The 18,108-nt window shown below is 39.4% G+C and overlaps 1 protein-coding gene across 9 annotated transcripts in view; it reads right to left on the bottom strand.

Moving 5' to 3' along the window:
- MATN2 (matrilin 2) overlaps positions 1 to 18,108 on the bottom strand; it is a 69,023-nt gene that overhangs the window by 33,862 nt on the left and 17,053 nt on the right. For all 9 annotated transcript variants that reach the window (XM_065668671.1, XM_065668674.1, XM_065668672.1 and 6 more), the window contains exons 3-5: positions 10,122 to 10,691; positions 5,783 to 5,905; positions 2,548 to 2,670 (exon numbers count right to left, since the gene is read on the bottom strand). In XM_065668671.1, the coding sequence (XP_065524743.1) occupies positions 2,548 to 2,670; positions 5,783 to 5,905; positions 10,122 to 10,691 (816 nt within the window). The remainder of the gene's footprint in view (positions 1 to 2,547; positions 2,671 to 5,782; positions 5,906 to 10,121; positions 10,692 to 18,108) is intronic.

The raw sequence follows: 18,108 nt of genomic DNA, 5'->3' as shown, positions 1-18,108 counted from the left end.
TAGGAAGCCTGTTCCAGTGTTTGACCGCATTCTTTGTAAAGAAATGCTTCCTAATATTCAGTCTAAACCTCCCTTGGCTCAGCTTTGAACCATTCCCACATGTCCTACCACTGGACACCACAGAGAAGAGCTCAGCACCTCCCTCTTCACTTCCCTTCCTCAGGAAGCCGTGGACAGCAATGAGGTCACCCCTCAGCCTCCGTTCCCCCGAAACTATATAAGCCCAAAGTCGACAGCTGCTCTGTCAAGCCTTTTCACCAGCTTTGTTGTTTGAGATAGGCCTTAGAATACTTTATTATCAACATCTGAGCAACTATGAACCTAAGCACTCTCAGATTACAGTCTCTGGAGGGAGGAACAGTGCCTTCTTATGGCTATACAGCTGCTAATGTGCTGTGGACAGAAAGGGAAAATAAAACAACCCCAACAACAAAATAGGTAACTAATTTTTCCAGGCTTTCTTTTCCCATTTATAACCTTTAGGGGGCCACAAAAGTAGATCTGTTGGCCTGTAAGAATAATGAGCATATCAATTTAAAGAATGCCTTTCCAGTAACACAATTAAGAAGTGAGGACATTAGCTTGACAGTTGCTTTTGGAGCTAAGTATTCCCTCTTTCAGTAATTTTTGTATACAAATTGCCCTACTTTCAGGCAGGATTAGCCTTGCAGACTGGCACTATTAATTGACCTACAAATTCATTTCACTTTTATGTTCATGTTTCATTTCCATGGTACTTGCTTAGAAGGGAAACTTGTCAACAGCACTCCAGTCAGCAAGTAGGTGAGTTGTCCATGGAGTGAAATCTTCCTGAAAAGACTGAGAAAAATTATAAATCTATATTTCTTATATTGAAGTACTGTAATCCTTTAGTTGGTATGCACAAAATATACACAGTTTGTATAAGAGCAAAGCAGAAAAATATTTTCCTAATTGATTTAAGTTTTATTATTTTTGCATTTCTGTACTGAGTCATGAGACATACGTTAGAATGTGAACATGTAGAGATCTCACTGTTTTTAATGTTAGTCCATGCCTATTTCAATAAGAAACTTTTCTAAAGGATGAATTACTGACCTCTTTAGTAAGCAAGCATTTAATTCAGTTGTTATCTCCCCATGTTTCTTCCACCCTATTTTTCTTAAATGATGAGAGCCATCTTTTACTTCCAGTTTCCAGTTCTGCATTCTGGGTGCTTACATTGCCCTCTCTGAACTGTGAACAGCATGAGTCACCTTTCTCTTACATTGCTGTTTTCCTCCTGTGATATTTATATAGGCTATTCAGGCTTAGGAGAACAAAGTAAGTTACAGAGAAGGGTAGAAGAAAAGGGTAGAAAGAAAAGGTGACAGAATAAGTAAAGGCATCCTGAAAAAGGATATGGAGGAAGAGTAGAGCAGAGTTATGGAGGACTTTTAATAACCTAGAAAGCAGCCAAAAAAAATCTAGTGGTGCCAGGACTGCAGAGAGGTGCCAACAACCTGTCAGGAGAGGAGATCCAAAGACCAACAGCTGCAGTAATACGGAGACAGTCTAGCACCAGTGCCAGGAAAGAGAGGGCAGCACGTCCAGCAACACCAAGAAGGTGGTGAGACAGTGTCCAGCAGCATGATGGAGAAAGCAGCATGATGGAGAAAGAATGGCTTATTAGCACCAAACCTTAACTGGCAGGATTTTGTTCAGATGGAAGGAGGGCAGTTAAAATGAAAAGCTGTTTAAAAAGGCAAATAGCTCTGCCAGCCATACTTATCACTGAGCAGACAGTTTTAAGCATTGTTTAGCTTACAAATATTTTCCCAAAATCTAGCATGGGATGGAAAGCTTACAAGAAGGCTAATGGACTTGTCAAAAAGATTATACCAAAAGTATTTACTGTATTTAAATGGGGAAGAAGTGTGAGATATTTCTATAGTAATAAAGAAGGAAGGAAGTTTTGTGTTAAACAATTATTATAATGTATTTCCACACTCTCTAGTTTGAGTTGTATTTCTTAGAGCTGATGTTCGCTTCTTTACTGCCCAGAGCAAAAATGAAAGGCACATAGTGGATGGGTTCTTAAGAGGGGCTAAACTTTGCTTAAAGTCATCTTCCCAAAAAGAGTCTGAAATCTCTCCTGGCATGACCACAAAACCAAATAGGAATTGGCAAGAAATTGTCTACATCCAAGTTTTTTTCATGTATAATTTCTGTCTGAAAAGGAGTTACTGAGTTTGTCTGGCTTTGTTCAGTTTTTAATGGCCACATATATCATGCCAGTACATTGCTGGCCACCTACATGGATCTAGAATAAAACATCTGGTGTGTTATTTCAAAACACCAATGTTACTTTCTGTGTGAAATTAATTGGAACCATTTTCCCAAGCCACCACTCATTATCAGTAAAGGCCTACAAACATGCCAATATACATTCACCCTTATCTACCGGTCACAGAGAAGAGAGCTTCCCATCAACATCAATGTCTGTGGCTAAACTGGATCTTGAGTTTTATTGAATTTCCCTTTGGTTTGTGTCAAGAGATAAATGTGAATTGCTAAACTCATACTCACCAATACAATTCTTTCCATCTGCATCAAGCTCATATCCTTCATAACACTGACAGACGTAAGACCCAGGTGTGTTCACACAAATCTGCTCACAGGCATGTTTCTCTACAGCACAAAGGTCCTGAGCTACAAAACACAATTGCATAAGTATGAAATTCTTTGACTTTTTATAACATATGTGCAGACTATAAATCAAAGCTAAATTTCAGGAAGTTATGAACAGCTCTTTAGATATGAGCTCATTTTAACACAGAACACGCCAATGTTCTGTCACGCAGTGAAAGTCTTCTGCCAGCAGGAACAGTCACTCCAAGCTGAGGAGCTCATTCCTTCAGCTGAAGGCACAACTATTGATGGACCAGTGGTGCTTAGCAGAGTTGCTTGACTGTATGTTTCTCTAAAAGTCTGAAGGGCATTCTTCAGGGCTTTTTGGGAAAAAAAAACAATTGCGTTTAATTGTCTTTTTTTTTTTTTTAATTCTGTTTTTGCAGAACCCTCCTAGAGAAATGATGACAAGGTTGGAAAGGAAAGGAAAACACAACACCAAAAAACTTGGGGGTATTTAATTTCTTTTATAATTTTTCAATTTTCTGTAAAATGCCATAGCAAGTTACCCCTCCCAAGCAAAAGACCTCATTAGAAAAATTACTATGACAAATGAGGTCAGTTCAGCATCTGGCCAAATGAAGCACATTGGGCTTTCATTTCAGTAGACTAAAGCTTTCTGGGAACTCTGAGTTTCCCCAGTGAAATCTTTGGAAAGCAGAGTACTTTGTGTTACTCAGGATCAGGACTGCTCAACACATAGTGGTCTTTTACAAAAAGGCTTTTGGAACATGTATAGGAAACTAGCCAAGCAAATGTGAATTTTCTTTTATAGCTGTCTGCTTCGTATCAAGCAGCATGATGAACAGCATAAACAGTCATTTAACTCTCTTTTTCCAGTACAAACACCCACAAATAGATAATTTTTCAGCTTGTTTCAGCTCCATTTCCTCTTTTGTACTGTTTTGTGTATTAATGTAAGATTTGAACATCTCTAGAGAAGAATGGAAGAGATTAAGTTAAACAAATATGGTGTAATGAGTAAAGAATAGCCATTATCTGACACAACCACTCTTCTCTAGAAGTTACACCAGAGTATGTGAAAGAAGCATCTTTCGCATGGATGCAAAACATCTTCATGAAATAAATGTAAGAATGTTTCAACAAATCACAGGTATGCCAGATTTTCTTTCTTCAACGCATGGAAATACTTTTTTAGAAATAATGATATGTACCAAGGAACTAAACTATCATCTGTTCAAAAGACAAATGTACCTTTTTCCAACCTAAAACCAAGTTCTCAGTTCTTTGCTGATTGAAGCCATTTGGTTAAGGGTTTTTAAGAACTGAATATTAATATGGTGTACCCTCACGTTAAAAAAAAAGCAGATAGAAGACTGAAAACAGAGTATAACTTTAAGTACATTCCTGTCACCTTTTCTGCACTGTTTAATTTAGAAAGTGTTAAAATATATACATAAAGAAACTATTTGATCATAGAAGAGCTACAAAGATATCCAAGCCTTAGATAAATACATCCTGTTCAATCAGCAGCCAGTGAGGGTAACTAAAATGGGCGCAGACTGTGGTGATTTTGCTCACCGTGCTTCTCCTTATCTCCAGAAATAAGCTGATCAGTTTGTCCAGACTTGGTCCCCTTTCCTTGTGAATTCTGTTACTTCTCCGGGAAATTTTTAGACACAAAGCTGTGACCTTATCCAAACTGCTATTGCATTACCTCCCTCTTTCACCAAAGATTTGCACCATCCTAACACTTTTAAGGCCAGTTTCATGGCTCTCAATATTAGATTTCCGGTGCTAATTGCTAAAATTGTTTCATAGTTTGATAATGTAGAAAGAAGCCCATTAGAAGTAGGGTACAAACACACTGAACGACTCATTCCCTTGTAATTTACATACATGCATATGACAAATGTCTACATTTGGTGAAGGATGCTGGTGAGAAGGGCTAGAAAGTAAAGATTCCTAAAAGTAATGCATCCTGTAGCTTGACATCACAGGAAGTCTCCCACCGCACATGTAAGGACTTTAATCTCCAAGTTGCAGAGTCACCTCAGATACTGACATACTCACTGTTTCAGTGGTCATTAAGCATCTGATATAGAATACAACACTAAGCTAAAGTGAGTAAGAACCTGCCAATCGCAAGATATCTGATTGTTTTACAGCACTCTCCTGAGATGTGGAACATGAGAGTTCAAACACAAGGACAGGATTTGAGCCTTCATCCTTCACCTTAACTCTAAATTATCAGTTGTGAGGGGTATATCCTATGCTCTCACCATGACTGTCTCCAACAATGTTTTGAAAGATATTTTCCAAAGTTTTTCTTATGGCTAAAATCAGCTTGTCAAATTTCACTTGAATCCATGCACTGTCGTGGGATAAGAAACTGCATTTTTAGCAAGTACATTTTCCGCAAGTAATTAAAAATAGTATTACATGATTTCTTCAAAATAATGGTGGATACAGATATAAATTTGGCATACCCATCTAACGTAGTCCACTGTCAATTACTAGGAAGCAAGTCAAAATGGACAAAAGAAATACTGCTACAAAGATCAAAGAGTGAAAAAAAGTTTATTATTATAAACTATACAGCTAATTATTTAAAACTGAAAAAAAAATCAACCCTTTTAAAGAAGGAAATGAGAGCATAAACAAGGCTTTTGAAACTATTCTTTCAACTGTTGCAAACCCTTATGCTCCAAACAGCAGTTAGGAAGAGCTTTTCAGAATGGCAAATTTTTTCACAGATCTCTAATATGGGGTTTATTGCATCTTTCTGTACTATTTAGCACTGGCTGCTATCTAGACAAGTTACTAAAGTAGTTAGATTCACCTCATGCAAGATGACAAAACAGTTCTGTCTTTGATTATTGCTTCACTGTTGAACCTACTACATCAATAGAATTCAAACGTAATTTTATCCAGTTTCAGTGTACCTCTGAAGAGCTGTTTATAAAAATTAGATGCATTTCAGAAAGGTTTGTTAGAACTTCAATGATCCAAAACAAAAAAAAAAAAAAAAAAAAAAGAATTACAATTTCACCTTTTTAGACTCTTTCTTATGATTACCATTAATTATATACTGAGCTCAGGCCCTAAAGGGTATGTGATATTAAGCACTTTTTCAGAGCATGAAAGAGAAAAATTACGAAAGATAACATACTGCTGCAAGTCTTCTGGTCAGCATTCAGAATGTATCCTTGTTTACATCTACATAGGTAGGAGCCTGGGGTGTTTATGCAGAAGTGATCACACTGATGCTCAACTATACCGCACATATGGGGCACTGAAAGAAAAAAAGTAAAACGTTATTAACTGCTGGTCTTACTTGTGGTCACAACCAAAATAAATAAAAAGTATAGAAGATTTTACTGAAGCAATTCATAAGTTTCAAACTAAGAGTTAACAGTAAAGACAAAAATGGAAGCTTAAGCCTATAAGATTACCAAAACAAAAAATAAAAAAATCCTTAACAAACAGTACTATATATTTATTCCTACAAAACCCCAAACCCTATGAACTTACATATTTTCTGTCTGATTGACATTGGTGACATGTTTTTGGACATGAAATTTCCTGTAAAATGGGGATATAAACAAAATAAAAATATGCAGTAGAGTATCTGGAAACTGTAATTACTTGCTTGTCCCAAGAAGACAACAAAACAAACCTACCAGATTCAAATACAGAAAATAAGTAGAATTTAAGTACAAACTGTTCTAGTGGACATTCAGTATCTTGAATGAAGAAAATCACCACACAGCACAATACCAAAGAAGAATAACTAGACAACAACTTGATGACAAATCATCAAACGACTTGCTTAATTATTAATACTGAAAAACATACAAGCAATATATGGCAACACTGAGGTCATGCACCTCCAAGCTCCAGTAAATGGGAGCTAAGCTGAGCTACACTCTAGAGTCTAATTTTAATGTTTGCATTTTTTGTCTCAAACAGCAAGTAATAAAAAGCAACAGATTGAGACAACAAAAAAGAAAAAGAATTCTGACAAATTCATTGCTGAACTATTTTTCTTCCGTAGTTGGGAACTAAGAAATCTTCTGGATTTTATTCTTCTCACAGGAGCATTGCTGTAATATAGGTGAATGACTTCACAGGGAACACTGCATGGAAAATAATCTATTTTGCACAACAACAATTATGGATTGATGTGCTCCTTATTCCGCTAGGTCAACAAAGCTCAAAATTTATGGAACAGACATTAACAGTAATCTTCTAGGAGCCACAACAGAAGCCTGATAAATAACTTAACATGTGGTATGCGTGGCACTTGTGGGGGTAAAAAAAGAAAAAGTGGTTTTAAGATACATACCAAGTATGTGCTCTTTGGAATGTTTAACAGAGTTATGCGTACAAATACACAAACCACCATTTCTTAATCAGCTTTTTGGATCTCATGATTTTCTGCCATAATAAAACTTCTCAAGTACTTTTATTTATGTGAATACAGACCTGCTTGGACTTCTCTTTTCATCTTTCCACCATTCTGAAAATGAAGTTTATCAGAGGATATTCCCTAAACGGGCGTTTCCTCCTGGTTATATGTCACCAGCTTTCAACATCAGGTACGGCTTTTTATGACCAAAGAAGAACTTTCAAATATGACAAATGAAAAATAGATTTGTTTCAGTAGTTTAAGCATCAGAATATCTCACCATGTACTAAAGCTATAGAGTGTAAATCTATAGAACATTACTGCAAAGTCAGTCCTCCCATAACAAAAGAACATAAGGTTGCAAACACAGAGTACTAGGATATGAAAAGGGAAAATAGAAGCATTCAATAAGTCATCCTAATCACTCAGTCCCTTCTGAGAATTCAGTTACCATCTGTTACCAATCTTCTGATACACTACCACAAATTTTTTCCAAAGTGTCTGTGTTGCACCCATTTCAAAGAATCAATGATACTCTGGTCATCAGTCTGTGTCATTTGTGCAACCTCATTTGTTGCAGGAGGACTCAGCAGTGGACAGCAGTATTAGAAAGGGTGATCTCATAGTTGAAGAATTTGAATGCAAGCCTTGTGAATCAGATTTTAGCCCTGCCTATGTCACAGGGTCCTTATTTGATTTTGAGTAAGACAATAATATTAACATCTTCAAGCAAGCAACAAACGTCACAGATTCAGTGTGAGATTCATGTGTTAACATAGGTAGGTACACCTGTATCTGGATTTGCAAGAATGAAGGGCTCTCTCAGCTGCACTGGTGTTCCTCCAATGCAAAACGGGGATGACACCACCTTACAGGAGAATATTTAATGGAGACTTTTTATGCTCCTGACTGATCCATCCCCATTTCTGTTTATCTGAGTTTCCACTCTCATCTCACTCCTCATGCCTCTGATTTCCCAGGATACTGTTTGCTTCTCTTTTACCTTGTTGACTGGTAATTAAAAGAGGCTGCTGGTTTCCCCTGGCTTCAACTGTTGTTTCTGACACCCCTGCATCTTTAGCAGCCAGATGCAGCAACTGTAGGGAAAGTCTGACCTAGCAGAGGATGGAGCACAGACAATTTATTTGGATTCTTCTGAGAATATAGCTGGATAGGCACTGGGTGATCTCTGCCACGTATGTGTAAGCAGTAGTTAACTTGGTCTGCTTTTTATTTTTCCCATAGAGCTTCATCAGTTGGCCAGAAACATGGAATCTTCACAGGAACCATGAAGACACATTCCATGGGCAAAAGGGCAATCCAGATACAAGGAAAGCTCAGATGCCATGGTCTTTTTCCACAGCATGAAGCGCAGCAGACTGCATGCCAGAAGACTTGACCAGAGTGTTGTATTCAGTACCTCTAGCAAAGAAACAAGGTGTCCAGATGTTTGACTACAATGATACTGCCTCTGGGTCCGCACTGGGGAGCACTTAATAAAACTAACCACATTTCCCAGGAGGAATGTAGGTGTTCTAGGAAGCAGAGGCTATGGATTCTTAGATTGCTCTTTTGAAATTCAGCAAGCTGAACGCTGCTTCACAGCCCAGACTCGATAAAATATTAAGGATCCTATCTGCATTTAGTCCCTTAACCTGAAATCCATAAAAATCTAAGAACTTAAATTCTCTGTTGCATCTGGGCCTGGGTCAAGTGCGTTTTTGAATCTCACTTTCAATTCCTGACACAGTAAATGTAGCGGAGGCATTACCTGACAGAAGGAGGCAGCAGCAATCCTTGTCACCTCCATACTCCTTCATCTGTGAGGGGGTATTTTTATTGAGGATCACATGTGTTTGGATTGAAAGTGAGTTATAGAACTCTAATACATTTACTGGACACTGCCTAGTCTGAAAAGAAAAAATGAGTAAGTGGTATTTGCGCTGGATTTATTTCTAAAATGCAATTAAAAAATGCAGTAAGATGAAGTTCTGAAGCATCTGCTGTTCATTCCATTTCAACTCTCAACCCATGTTTAGTTTACTCTTTCTTGGTTCTTAAATGTATCTTAGTACGCCAGCTCATTATACAGCAAAGAAGAAACAGGAAAAAAGTCTATTATCTGATGAATGTCTGTGATGGGAGTTTTGTGCTGATGCAGTTCAGCTGGAGCCCTGTTACCCTGAAACAATTTTGGAAAAGACCAAGTAAGGAAAATTCTCCAGACTATCCCAACAATAAGTCTCAGTTCTTTTCTGGCAAAACCATCCCCAGAGATGAGTGAGCATTCAATCCCACCAGGAATTCTTTTTCTGGACTCTGCTGAAAATGCCTCAGCTTAATGCCAAATCTGTATGAAGATCTTCCAGATTTGTCTCAGAAATAAACAAAAAGCTATATTAAGTGCTCAGATTGGAATAAAATTAGTTATGTATGCCATGGTATTTGTGAAAGATAATTTCTTATCAGGAAATTACAGCTGGAAGCGATTTCTGTGTTGTAAATTAATACCTATTAAAATATTTACTTTATTGTATGAATAAATGGTATCACTGCAATGCCTTTTCCTTATTTTCTATATTTAAAATGGATGGAATAGAACCACTACCATGTCTCTGTGTCTCACTTCCAGTCACTAGGCACGTGCAGAGGTAATTGTTTGCGTAGAATTAATATGTAAGCTTTGGAAAAGGAATCCACGCACTCCAGAGATTTATCTAAATAACCAAAATACCATTTATCAATTTGAAGTTTTAGTACTAAGAGAGATCACATTTAAAATCAATAGATGAAACAACTTATCTAATATTCAAATAGCAGAGGGTTGTAAATATATTGCTATTATGCAATGAACAGGAAAACCATGATACGTGTGCTCACCTCACTGCTTATGACCACTAGGAATTAGATCACATTTTATGGCACACAGCAGTAGAATTAGGTTTTTTCCCATATATATGACTGCTGTCCTGAATGTTGCCTAGCTAGTAAATTCTAACAGACAAGACTTCATGTAAAAAAAAAAGCTTAGTTATAATGCATATTTTTTTCCATGTTTTACTTTCATCTCTGCATTCAAAATTATAGATAAAATCCTTACCACAAAGTTTAGTCTGGAATGCAGATGTCAGTGTTTCAATCTGACTGAAATTAGCAACCAGAAACACATGCTCTTCATGTGGTTCACTGCCAATAGACTTGAGCGTGTTCATATCTACTCTTCCCACTCCAATGGCAAAAATCAAGATTCCCGAGTTGCGTGCTTTAGCAGCAATCTCTGCCACTGGATCCTGTGGTCTCCCATCCGTCACAATCATGATAATTCGGGGCACATTCTGCTTCAGAGGTCGAGCTCCTTCTGACTCTGAAAAAGCAATGTTCACTGCATACTGAATGGCCAGTCCGGTCATGGTGCCAGTTGCCAGGTGCATCATCCTCCTCACTGCTCTTTCGATATCCTGCTTCCTCCTGAATGTCTTCAGTGAAAACTCCTGTTTGACTGTGCTGCCGTACTGAATCAGGCCTACACGGGTGGCATCAGGACTGATGTCCAGAAACTGCAAGATGGTTAAAATGAACTCCTTCACTTTTTCAAAGTCATAGTGACGTACACTGCGAGAGCTGTCAATGATGAAGACCAGGTCCAGGCGTTTGTTGTTGCACGTATTTTCTGGAAGGCAAAATGCAAACAAAAATATTTTACAAGAATTCCAAAATGCAAGTCAGTTTAGGTTCACCTGATACTTCAAGCATGCTGTCTCAACAACCCCAAGTGCTGGGAAAATACAGGAAAAACAGGAGATGCCAGTCCTAAAGCTACCTAGGAATGAAAATTTCTCCTCTAGTAAACAGCAAAAGCTGCCTCTTATATGATCAGTATATGTTACATATTTTATTTTTTTTGTGAGATCAGTCCCCAGAATAGCCAATGGCAGTGGAATGGGTAGATATTTGTGCTGTACCTTGTTATGTCATTTTGCTTGAGATACACCACACAGAATGGAACCCCCCTCCGAATTACATAGCTACAACCTGAGTGGGATCCACTGTGACGCTTTTTGTGGTAGTGCCTGAGAACTTAGAATCTAACACTCTGATGAGTCAGGGAGGTACCAGTCCTCTGTAACAAACAGGGAAAACAGAACACACAGAAATTCAGGTCAAAAGCATCTGTAGATTGCAGTGACCTATACAAGACGTGAAGGGTCTGATTTTTCAGGGAACTTGGCATTAATCAGTACTTTGCATGTTCAAAGTACAGCTCTCAATGACATCAACTGCAGCTGCAAGTGATCAGCACTTCTGTAAATCAAACCCTATGATTTAAAACACATAATTAATGGCCATCTGGGAAAAGTCTCATATATTGGACTAATTCACCATCTCACACAGAAATTCTGTGGCTGCATCAGAGAGAAAAACCTGTTGTCTACAGCAGCACTCAACTTGGCCAAAAGACCATGCATACACTTCCTGAAATCTTCTGTTTTAGCCATCAGCAGTCTTTTTGTTTCCAAGAGCCATTTAAGCAGAGATACTACAGGGTATGTCTATATCTGACTATTGCACAGGCAGAGAGTCCAAGCTACCATGAATAACAGCAGAAGTGAAGGCTGGCTGCTTTCTGGGCATACTACCAGCTTTCTGGGACCGCGGTTGCATCCTCTGGTGTCTGCTTAGCATCCTTCTTTTTTGAAAGAACACAAGACTTATGCATGAGTTGCATGATGAGAATGAACTACGGTCTCATTGTCTGGACCCTTCACAGAAAGCCAGCACATGCAGGCTTGAGGCAAGCAAGGGGAAGTGAGCTACGAGCTGTGCCACAAAAGGCAGCATGTGGCACAAGATTAAATGGACTTTAAAGGGCTCAATGGGATACTGGTGATGAAAAATCCACTGAGGTTTAGCACATCAAAGACCCCTCCAGATTAGGAAATCCCTGAGCCACAAAAGCATGGCAGCTTGGAGAGTACCTGCAGGTAGTATTGTCTCGTTCTTAAAGTTGTTCTTATGCAACCACTTTTGACTGCCATCAGAGACAGGACACTGGGTTAGGCAGACCAATCAGTGCCCCTGCTTATGCTCTCAAATTTCTACGGCTGCAAACAAACCTGTGAGTTAGCTAGTTGTCTCCCCAGCTTGAAAGATAAAAGGTGGCAAGATTGCCCATCAAACTGCAGTGGTGTCCTCATTTTACTAAGCTGAGATAGCCCTAATCACTAATCTCCCTTTATTGCCCAACCTAATTCAATTCTCAGCTCACTCTCATCCATTTTATGCAATGAATGAGGCAAATGCTTGGTAGAAAAGTAGTATTTGTGTAATTAAAGGTCATGCCATATGGCACAAGTACAAGTGGGCCAATCAAAGACTAACAAGCCTTTACATGGGTTCACTGGTGACTGCTGCTGAACACTAGTCATATACTTCTGTCAAGGAAAAGGGTGAGAAAGACGCCTGTTTTCACTTGCTAACTCAGAAGACTCTTTCATAGGTTACCAAGAACATTCGTGGGCATAGAATAAAAATGTCCTTTGATGACAATACAAATGACTGCCTGGATTTAGTCATGTGCAGTCTACAGTATGGCTTTATTAATTCATAAGCGTAGGAATATACTCGGGTTGCTCATTCTTTCAAAAGCAGAGGATATTGAATGCAAGCCAAATTGAGCAGAAACAAAATTCCAGTTCTAATGGGATACAGATATCCTGACATAACAATTTTCCATCTCAATATCTTAGTGGCGTATCTAATTATTAATTATTTTTACTAATATAACATGCAATATTCCAGCACAATTTTAATACAAAGAAAACACTAAGTTATGATTTATAAGAGCAGAGCAATGGGAAAGAAAGATAATTAAAGAAAAAAGGCTAAGAATATGTGTGTGTGTGTATGAGGGGAAAGACAGAGAAAGGTAAAAGGACTGTTACTGTATTTCCCTTAAAAGAAGCTGAAACTAGACCCATGGTGTTGAATCCTTTTAGTCTGAGTATAAAGATTTGGATCCCAGGCTGAAGAGACTAAGTTACGTATTTTGAAATCAGCCATGAATCTTGGTGGGAAAAAGCCTGGACAGCATTAGTGAATAGTACTCTCAGAAACACACCCCATTGTGCTAAATTACTTAAGAAAAATCAGCCTGAATATAATACAGTATATTTCAAAACTGCTTACACCAGCAAAATCGTATCTATAGAAATACCACACATTTCCAAAATGCATTTAAAACCTTTGTCTTTTGATTTGGTGGAAATTTTTAATAACCTTGTAATTATCAAAGCTAATATAGCTGAGATGGGCTTCATGAAAAATAAAAACTCTTTTTAAGCAAAACTCCAGCTGGAGTTTTTGAGGAATGGCAATCAGTAATGACTAACAGATCTGAACACCCATCCCCTCAGATATACTTTCAACGATACATTTTAAGCAGGTGCATGCTTCTGCACTTGCCCTTCAAACTATAACTTCTTCCTCCTCTCACCAACTCTCATTTTAAACAAGGAACTTCATCACAACTTGGCAAACATATGAGATGATCTGCTTCGAGGCCATCTTAAGAACCTGAACGTTCACAAGCCCATGGGACCTGATGAAATCCATCCGCGGGTCCTGAAGGAACAAGCAATTGAAGTTGCTAAGACACTGGCCATCATATTTGAAAAATCATGGCAGTCAGGTGAAGATCCTGATGACAACATAGGCCTCCTGAGGAAGCTTTCGGGAGAACTGGCTACACAGGATTTGGAGAAGGCTGAGGCTCTGAATTACTTCTTTGCCTTGGTCTTCACTAGCAAAGGCTCTGACTGCACCACCCAGGTCTTAGAAGATAGACGCAGGGAATGTGAGAATGAAGACCTTGAGCCCACTGTAGAAGAGGATCTGGTTCGAGACCATCTTCAAAATCTGAACGCGCACAAGTCTGTGGGACCTGGTGGAATTCATCCGCGGGTCCTGCAGGAGCTGGCAAATGAAGTTGCTAAGACACTGGCCATCGTATTTGAAAAATCATGGCAGTCAGATGAAGTTCCCGGCGACTGGAAAAAGGGAAATATAACCACAATTTTCAAGAAGGGGAAAATGGAAGACCCAGGGAATTACAGACCAGTCAGTCTCACCTCTGTGCCTGGCAAAATCTTGGAGCACATTCTCCTGGACAGCATGCTAAGGCACATGAAAAACAACAAGGTGCTTGGTGACAGCCAGCATGGCTTCACTAAGGGGAAATAGTGCCGGCCCAATTTCGTGGCCTTCTATGATGGGGCTACAGAATTGATAGACAAGGGTAAAGCAGTTGATGTCATCTACTTGGACTTGTGCAAAGCGTTTGACACTGTCCCACATGACATCCTTCTCTCTAAATTGGAGAGACATCAATTTGATGGATGGACCACTCGGTGGATAAAGAACTGGCTGGATGGCCGCACACAAAGAGTTGTGGTCAACGGCTCAGTGTCTGGTTGGAGACCAGTAACAAGTGGTGTCCCTCAGGGATCGGTGTTGGGACCGGTCTTGTTTAACATCTTCGTTGCTGACATGGACAGTGGGACTGAGTGCGCCCTCAGCAAGTTTGCTGATGACACCAAGCTGTGTGGTCCGGTTGATACGCTGGAGGGAAGGGATGCCATCCCGAGGGACCTTGACACGCTTGTGAGGTGGGCTGATGCCAACCTTATGAAGTTCAACCACAACAAGTGCAAGGTCCTACACCTGGGTCGGAGCAATCCCAGGCACAGCTACAGGTTGGGCAGAGAAGAGATTCAGAGCAGTCCTGCAGAGAAGGACTTGGGGGTATTGGCTGATGAGAAGCTTAATATGAGCCAGCTTTAGTGTGCGCCCGCAGACCAGAAAGCCAACCGTATCCTGGGCTGCATAAAAAGGAGCGTGACCAGCAAGTCGAAAGAGGTGATCCTGCCCCTCTACTCTGCTCTCGTGAGACCTCACCTGGAGTATTGTGTGCAGTTCTGGTGTCCTCAACATAAAAAGGACATGGAACTGCTGAAACAAGTCCAGAGGAGGGCCACGAGGATGATCAGGGGACTGGAGCACCTCCCATGTGAAGACAGGCTGAGAGAGTTGGGGCTGTTCAGCCTGGAGAAGAGAAGGCTGCATGGAGACCTCATAGCAGCCTTCCAGTATCTGAAGGGGGCCTATAGGGATGCTGGGGAGGGACTCTTCATCAGGGACTGTAGTGACAGGACAAGGGATAATGGGTTAAAACTTACACAGGGGAAGTTTAGATTGGATATAAGGAGGAAATTCTTTCCTGTAAGGGTGGTGAGACACTGGAATGGGTTGCCCAAGGAAGTTGCCCTGGCAGTGTTCAAGGCCAGATTGGACAGAGCCTTGGGTGACATGGTGTAGTGTGAGGTGTCCCTGTCCACGGCAGGGGGGTTGGAACTAGATGATCTTAAGGTCCTTTCCAACCCTAACTATTCTATGATTCTATAAACATCCTCATACCCCAAAGTAATTCACTTCCACTCTATTTATGAAAAGTGACATACTCATTGGAAGAGCTACTCATCCATAAACCTGATTCTAAGTCGGCAGAGGTTTTGTATTGTGAACACAAAAGTTAAAAAAACCCTCAGTGTGAGTTGTATTATCCAAAGGAAAGACCAGGAGAGGCAAGACAGGTACAGAAGAGGCAAGGCAAGGAAAGGTCAAATCAATAGTAAATACATTCTCCTCCCCACTCAACATCCTGTTTGCAAATGACAGTTATAGTGATGCCACCTTTGCAAAATTAAGAATGCAAGGAAATTTCAGTTCTACTTGGAAGAATCCTGCTTGGATCCAATTACAGACAGATACATAAAGCTTAGAAGAATACCTCACATTAGACATCTTAATTTCCTCTAAAGCTGAAAATTCTATTAGATTATTTTCCCTGATCCCTGCGGGTTTCCTTTGAGTCCTTTCTCAAAGCAAATCACGTGCAATCCTGGACACCTACTTTGGCTTTGACAAAGTTCTCACTGCTCTGACTTCGCTCATCCACCAAGGTTCTCTTTCTGAGAGTGTGTTTGTACCCCCTCAGCTTATTTCTAACTAATGATACATTGCCTTAATATAACTAAAGCAGCATCAGGGAGTTTTCCTGGGCATTGGAATTGACTCTTCTAGGCTGTAAAATCATTAGAACAGTTCCTAATATTGTTTGTCCTAGGACAATTAACATTTTCTCAAACAATCCCCAGGCATGATATGGGCACAAGCCAGGGACATATTCTAATAAGCAACGTGGATGTAAACACTTTGCAAGCTCAGGGTATTTAATAGTACCAAAACAGACCATTTCAAACCACTGGTGTAGTGCCACAGAGCAGTCTAAGATACAATCTATGCTCAGAGGCCAGCTGGCCTGCATTCACAATATTAAACTCACCTTCCCTCTAAAATTGAGTGGCTATATGCAAGCTGTCTACTGGGAATAATCCCAGTCCTCCTGTACCCTCTGAACCACGGGAAGGAATTGCTTGGGGAGTGCTAATCACTGGGAGCCAGAGACAGCTCCGGCAATTAAACAGCAACAATAACAGTGGAATCCCAATGCCCAAGAATGTTCCCTAGCACTGCTTAACTTCCTGAAACATTTCCATTTTGGGATATTTAAACGGAACATACTCAAAAGACTCAGATGTATCAGATGGTGATTTTTCAAAAGTTTTTGCAAGCCAGCTCCCTTGAAAAGATCATTGTTTAAAACTGAGTTATTTTCTGTTGTTGTCTTACATCTTTATGATTCCTTAATACTTTTTTTAAGTCTGGTTATTACTTATTTGGCTATGTACGTTTTTATCCTAATACATGTGAATAGATAGATGTTAAAGGCAGCTATTGCTGTATGCAAAGCAAAAGAAGGTTAGCTCAGTTTGGTAAATACTACAAGAAAGTTAAGACATTGAAAAAGTAATTCATAACAAGTAAATACTAGTTCCATGAAGATGCTTGTTATAGAGTAAGACAATTTAAGCAAAAAGGAAGAATGAGATCAGTTAAGAAATAATGAGATCATAGAAGAACTATTGCCTGAGCAGGCAATGCATTAATGGCAATTTTAAGATGCAATATATTGTGTTTCTCAGCTCACTTCACAGTAATGTATATACAAAAATATTACATGTCCTGTAACACTGCCACCAATAACACCAGGTTTAGTTTTAGACTTTAAGTAACAGAACAAAAGTCTTCACTCAGAATTAAATAAGAATACTATTCTTCCAGCTAGCACATTATAAAACTTCTTAAACTTCTTTCTTTGCCATTTTTTCCCCTCTAGCCCTCAACCTTACTTGCCTCTTTTCTTTAGAACTTCTTTCTTTATAAATCTCAGTATAACTCCTACCAAATTTGTTCCAAAATGTATGAACTTGCTAGGTGTCAAATATTGGTTCTTAAATTCCAGAACTATGGTTTTCCATAGCTAAATATCCAGCTAGAAATATTGGGTTTGACAGGTTCTCTGATATTCCCAGATAATTTCTTAGTTCATTGAGAAGGTTTAATCTTCTTACCCTACAATCATACAAGCAAAGAATACCCAAATTTGCAATAAATTCATAAATATACCAAAAAGTAAAACACTAAGATGGGAAGAAAGACCTATCTATATCTACCTACATACACCCTCTAGGAAACTGAAGTAGCTTCTTTTGCAAAGATCAAGCATGAAGCACACAGCAGTTAATATAATGTTGCTCCTGTTTGGAAAACACATTTTGTGGTTGTTGCCTAGAGTATATTGAAGAATGGCAGTAATTCCAAGCATTTCTTGGCTCTAGTGAGACATTTTGTGCAAGTTAGCTATCACTCTTTTTCTTTTTTTCTCATTTTAATTCAAAGAAAAAGGATGGTATGGTGCTTTTCTGGTATTGCTTTTGGGTGTTGAAGCAAACATTAGAAACTGCTTAGTACCCCCTTCTTGGCACATATACATGCTGCACTTGGTTCTGCAGGTGACTCCACCTCTTGCCAGGTCTGGACAGACCCTGAGTCCAAGACCTGCCCCCATAGTCCCTGGCCCCACCCTTGCTCTGAGCCTTTCCCTGCACTCACAGGCCTCTGGCCATAAC

The sequence above is a fragment of the Lathamus discolor genome, chromosome 2 (assembly GCF_037157495.1).
Source record: "Lathamus discolor isolate bLatDis1 chromosome 2, bLatDis1.hap1, whole genome shotgun sequence".
Taxonomy (NCBI): Eukaryota; Metazoa; Chordata; class Aves; order Psittaciformes; family Psittacidae; genus Lathamus; species Lathamus discolor.
This window is presented reverse-complemented; position numbering and strand designations above follow the sequence as displayed.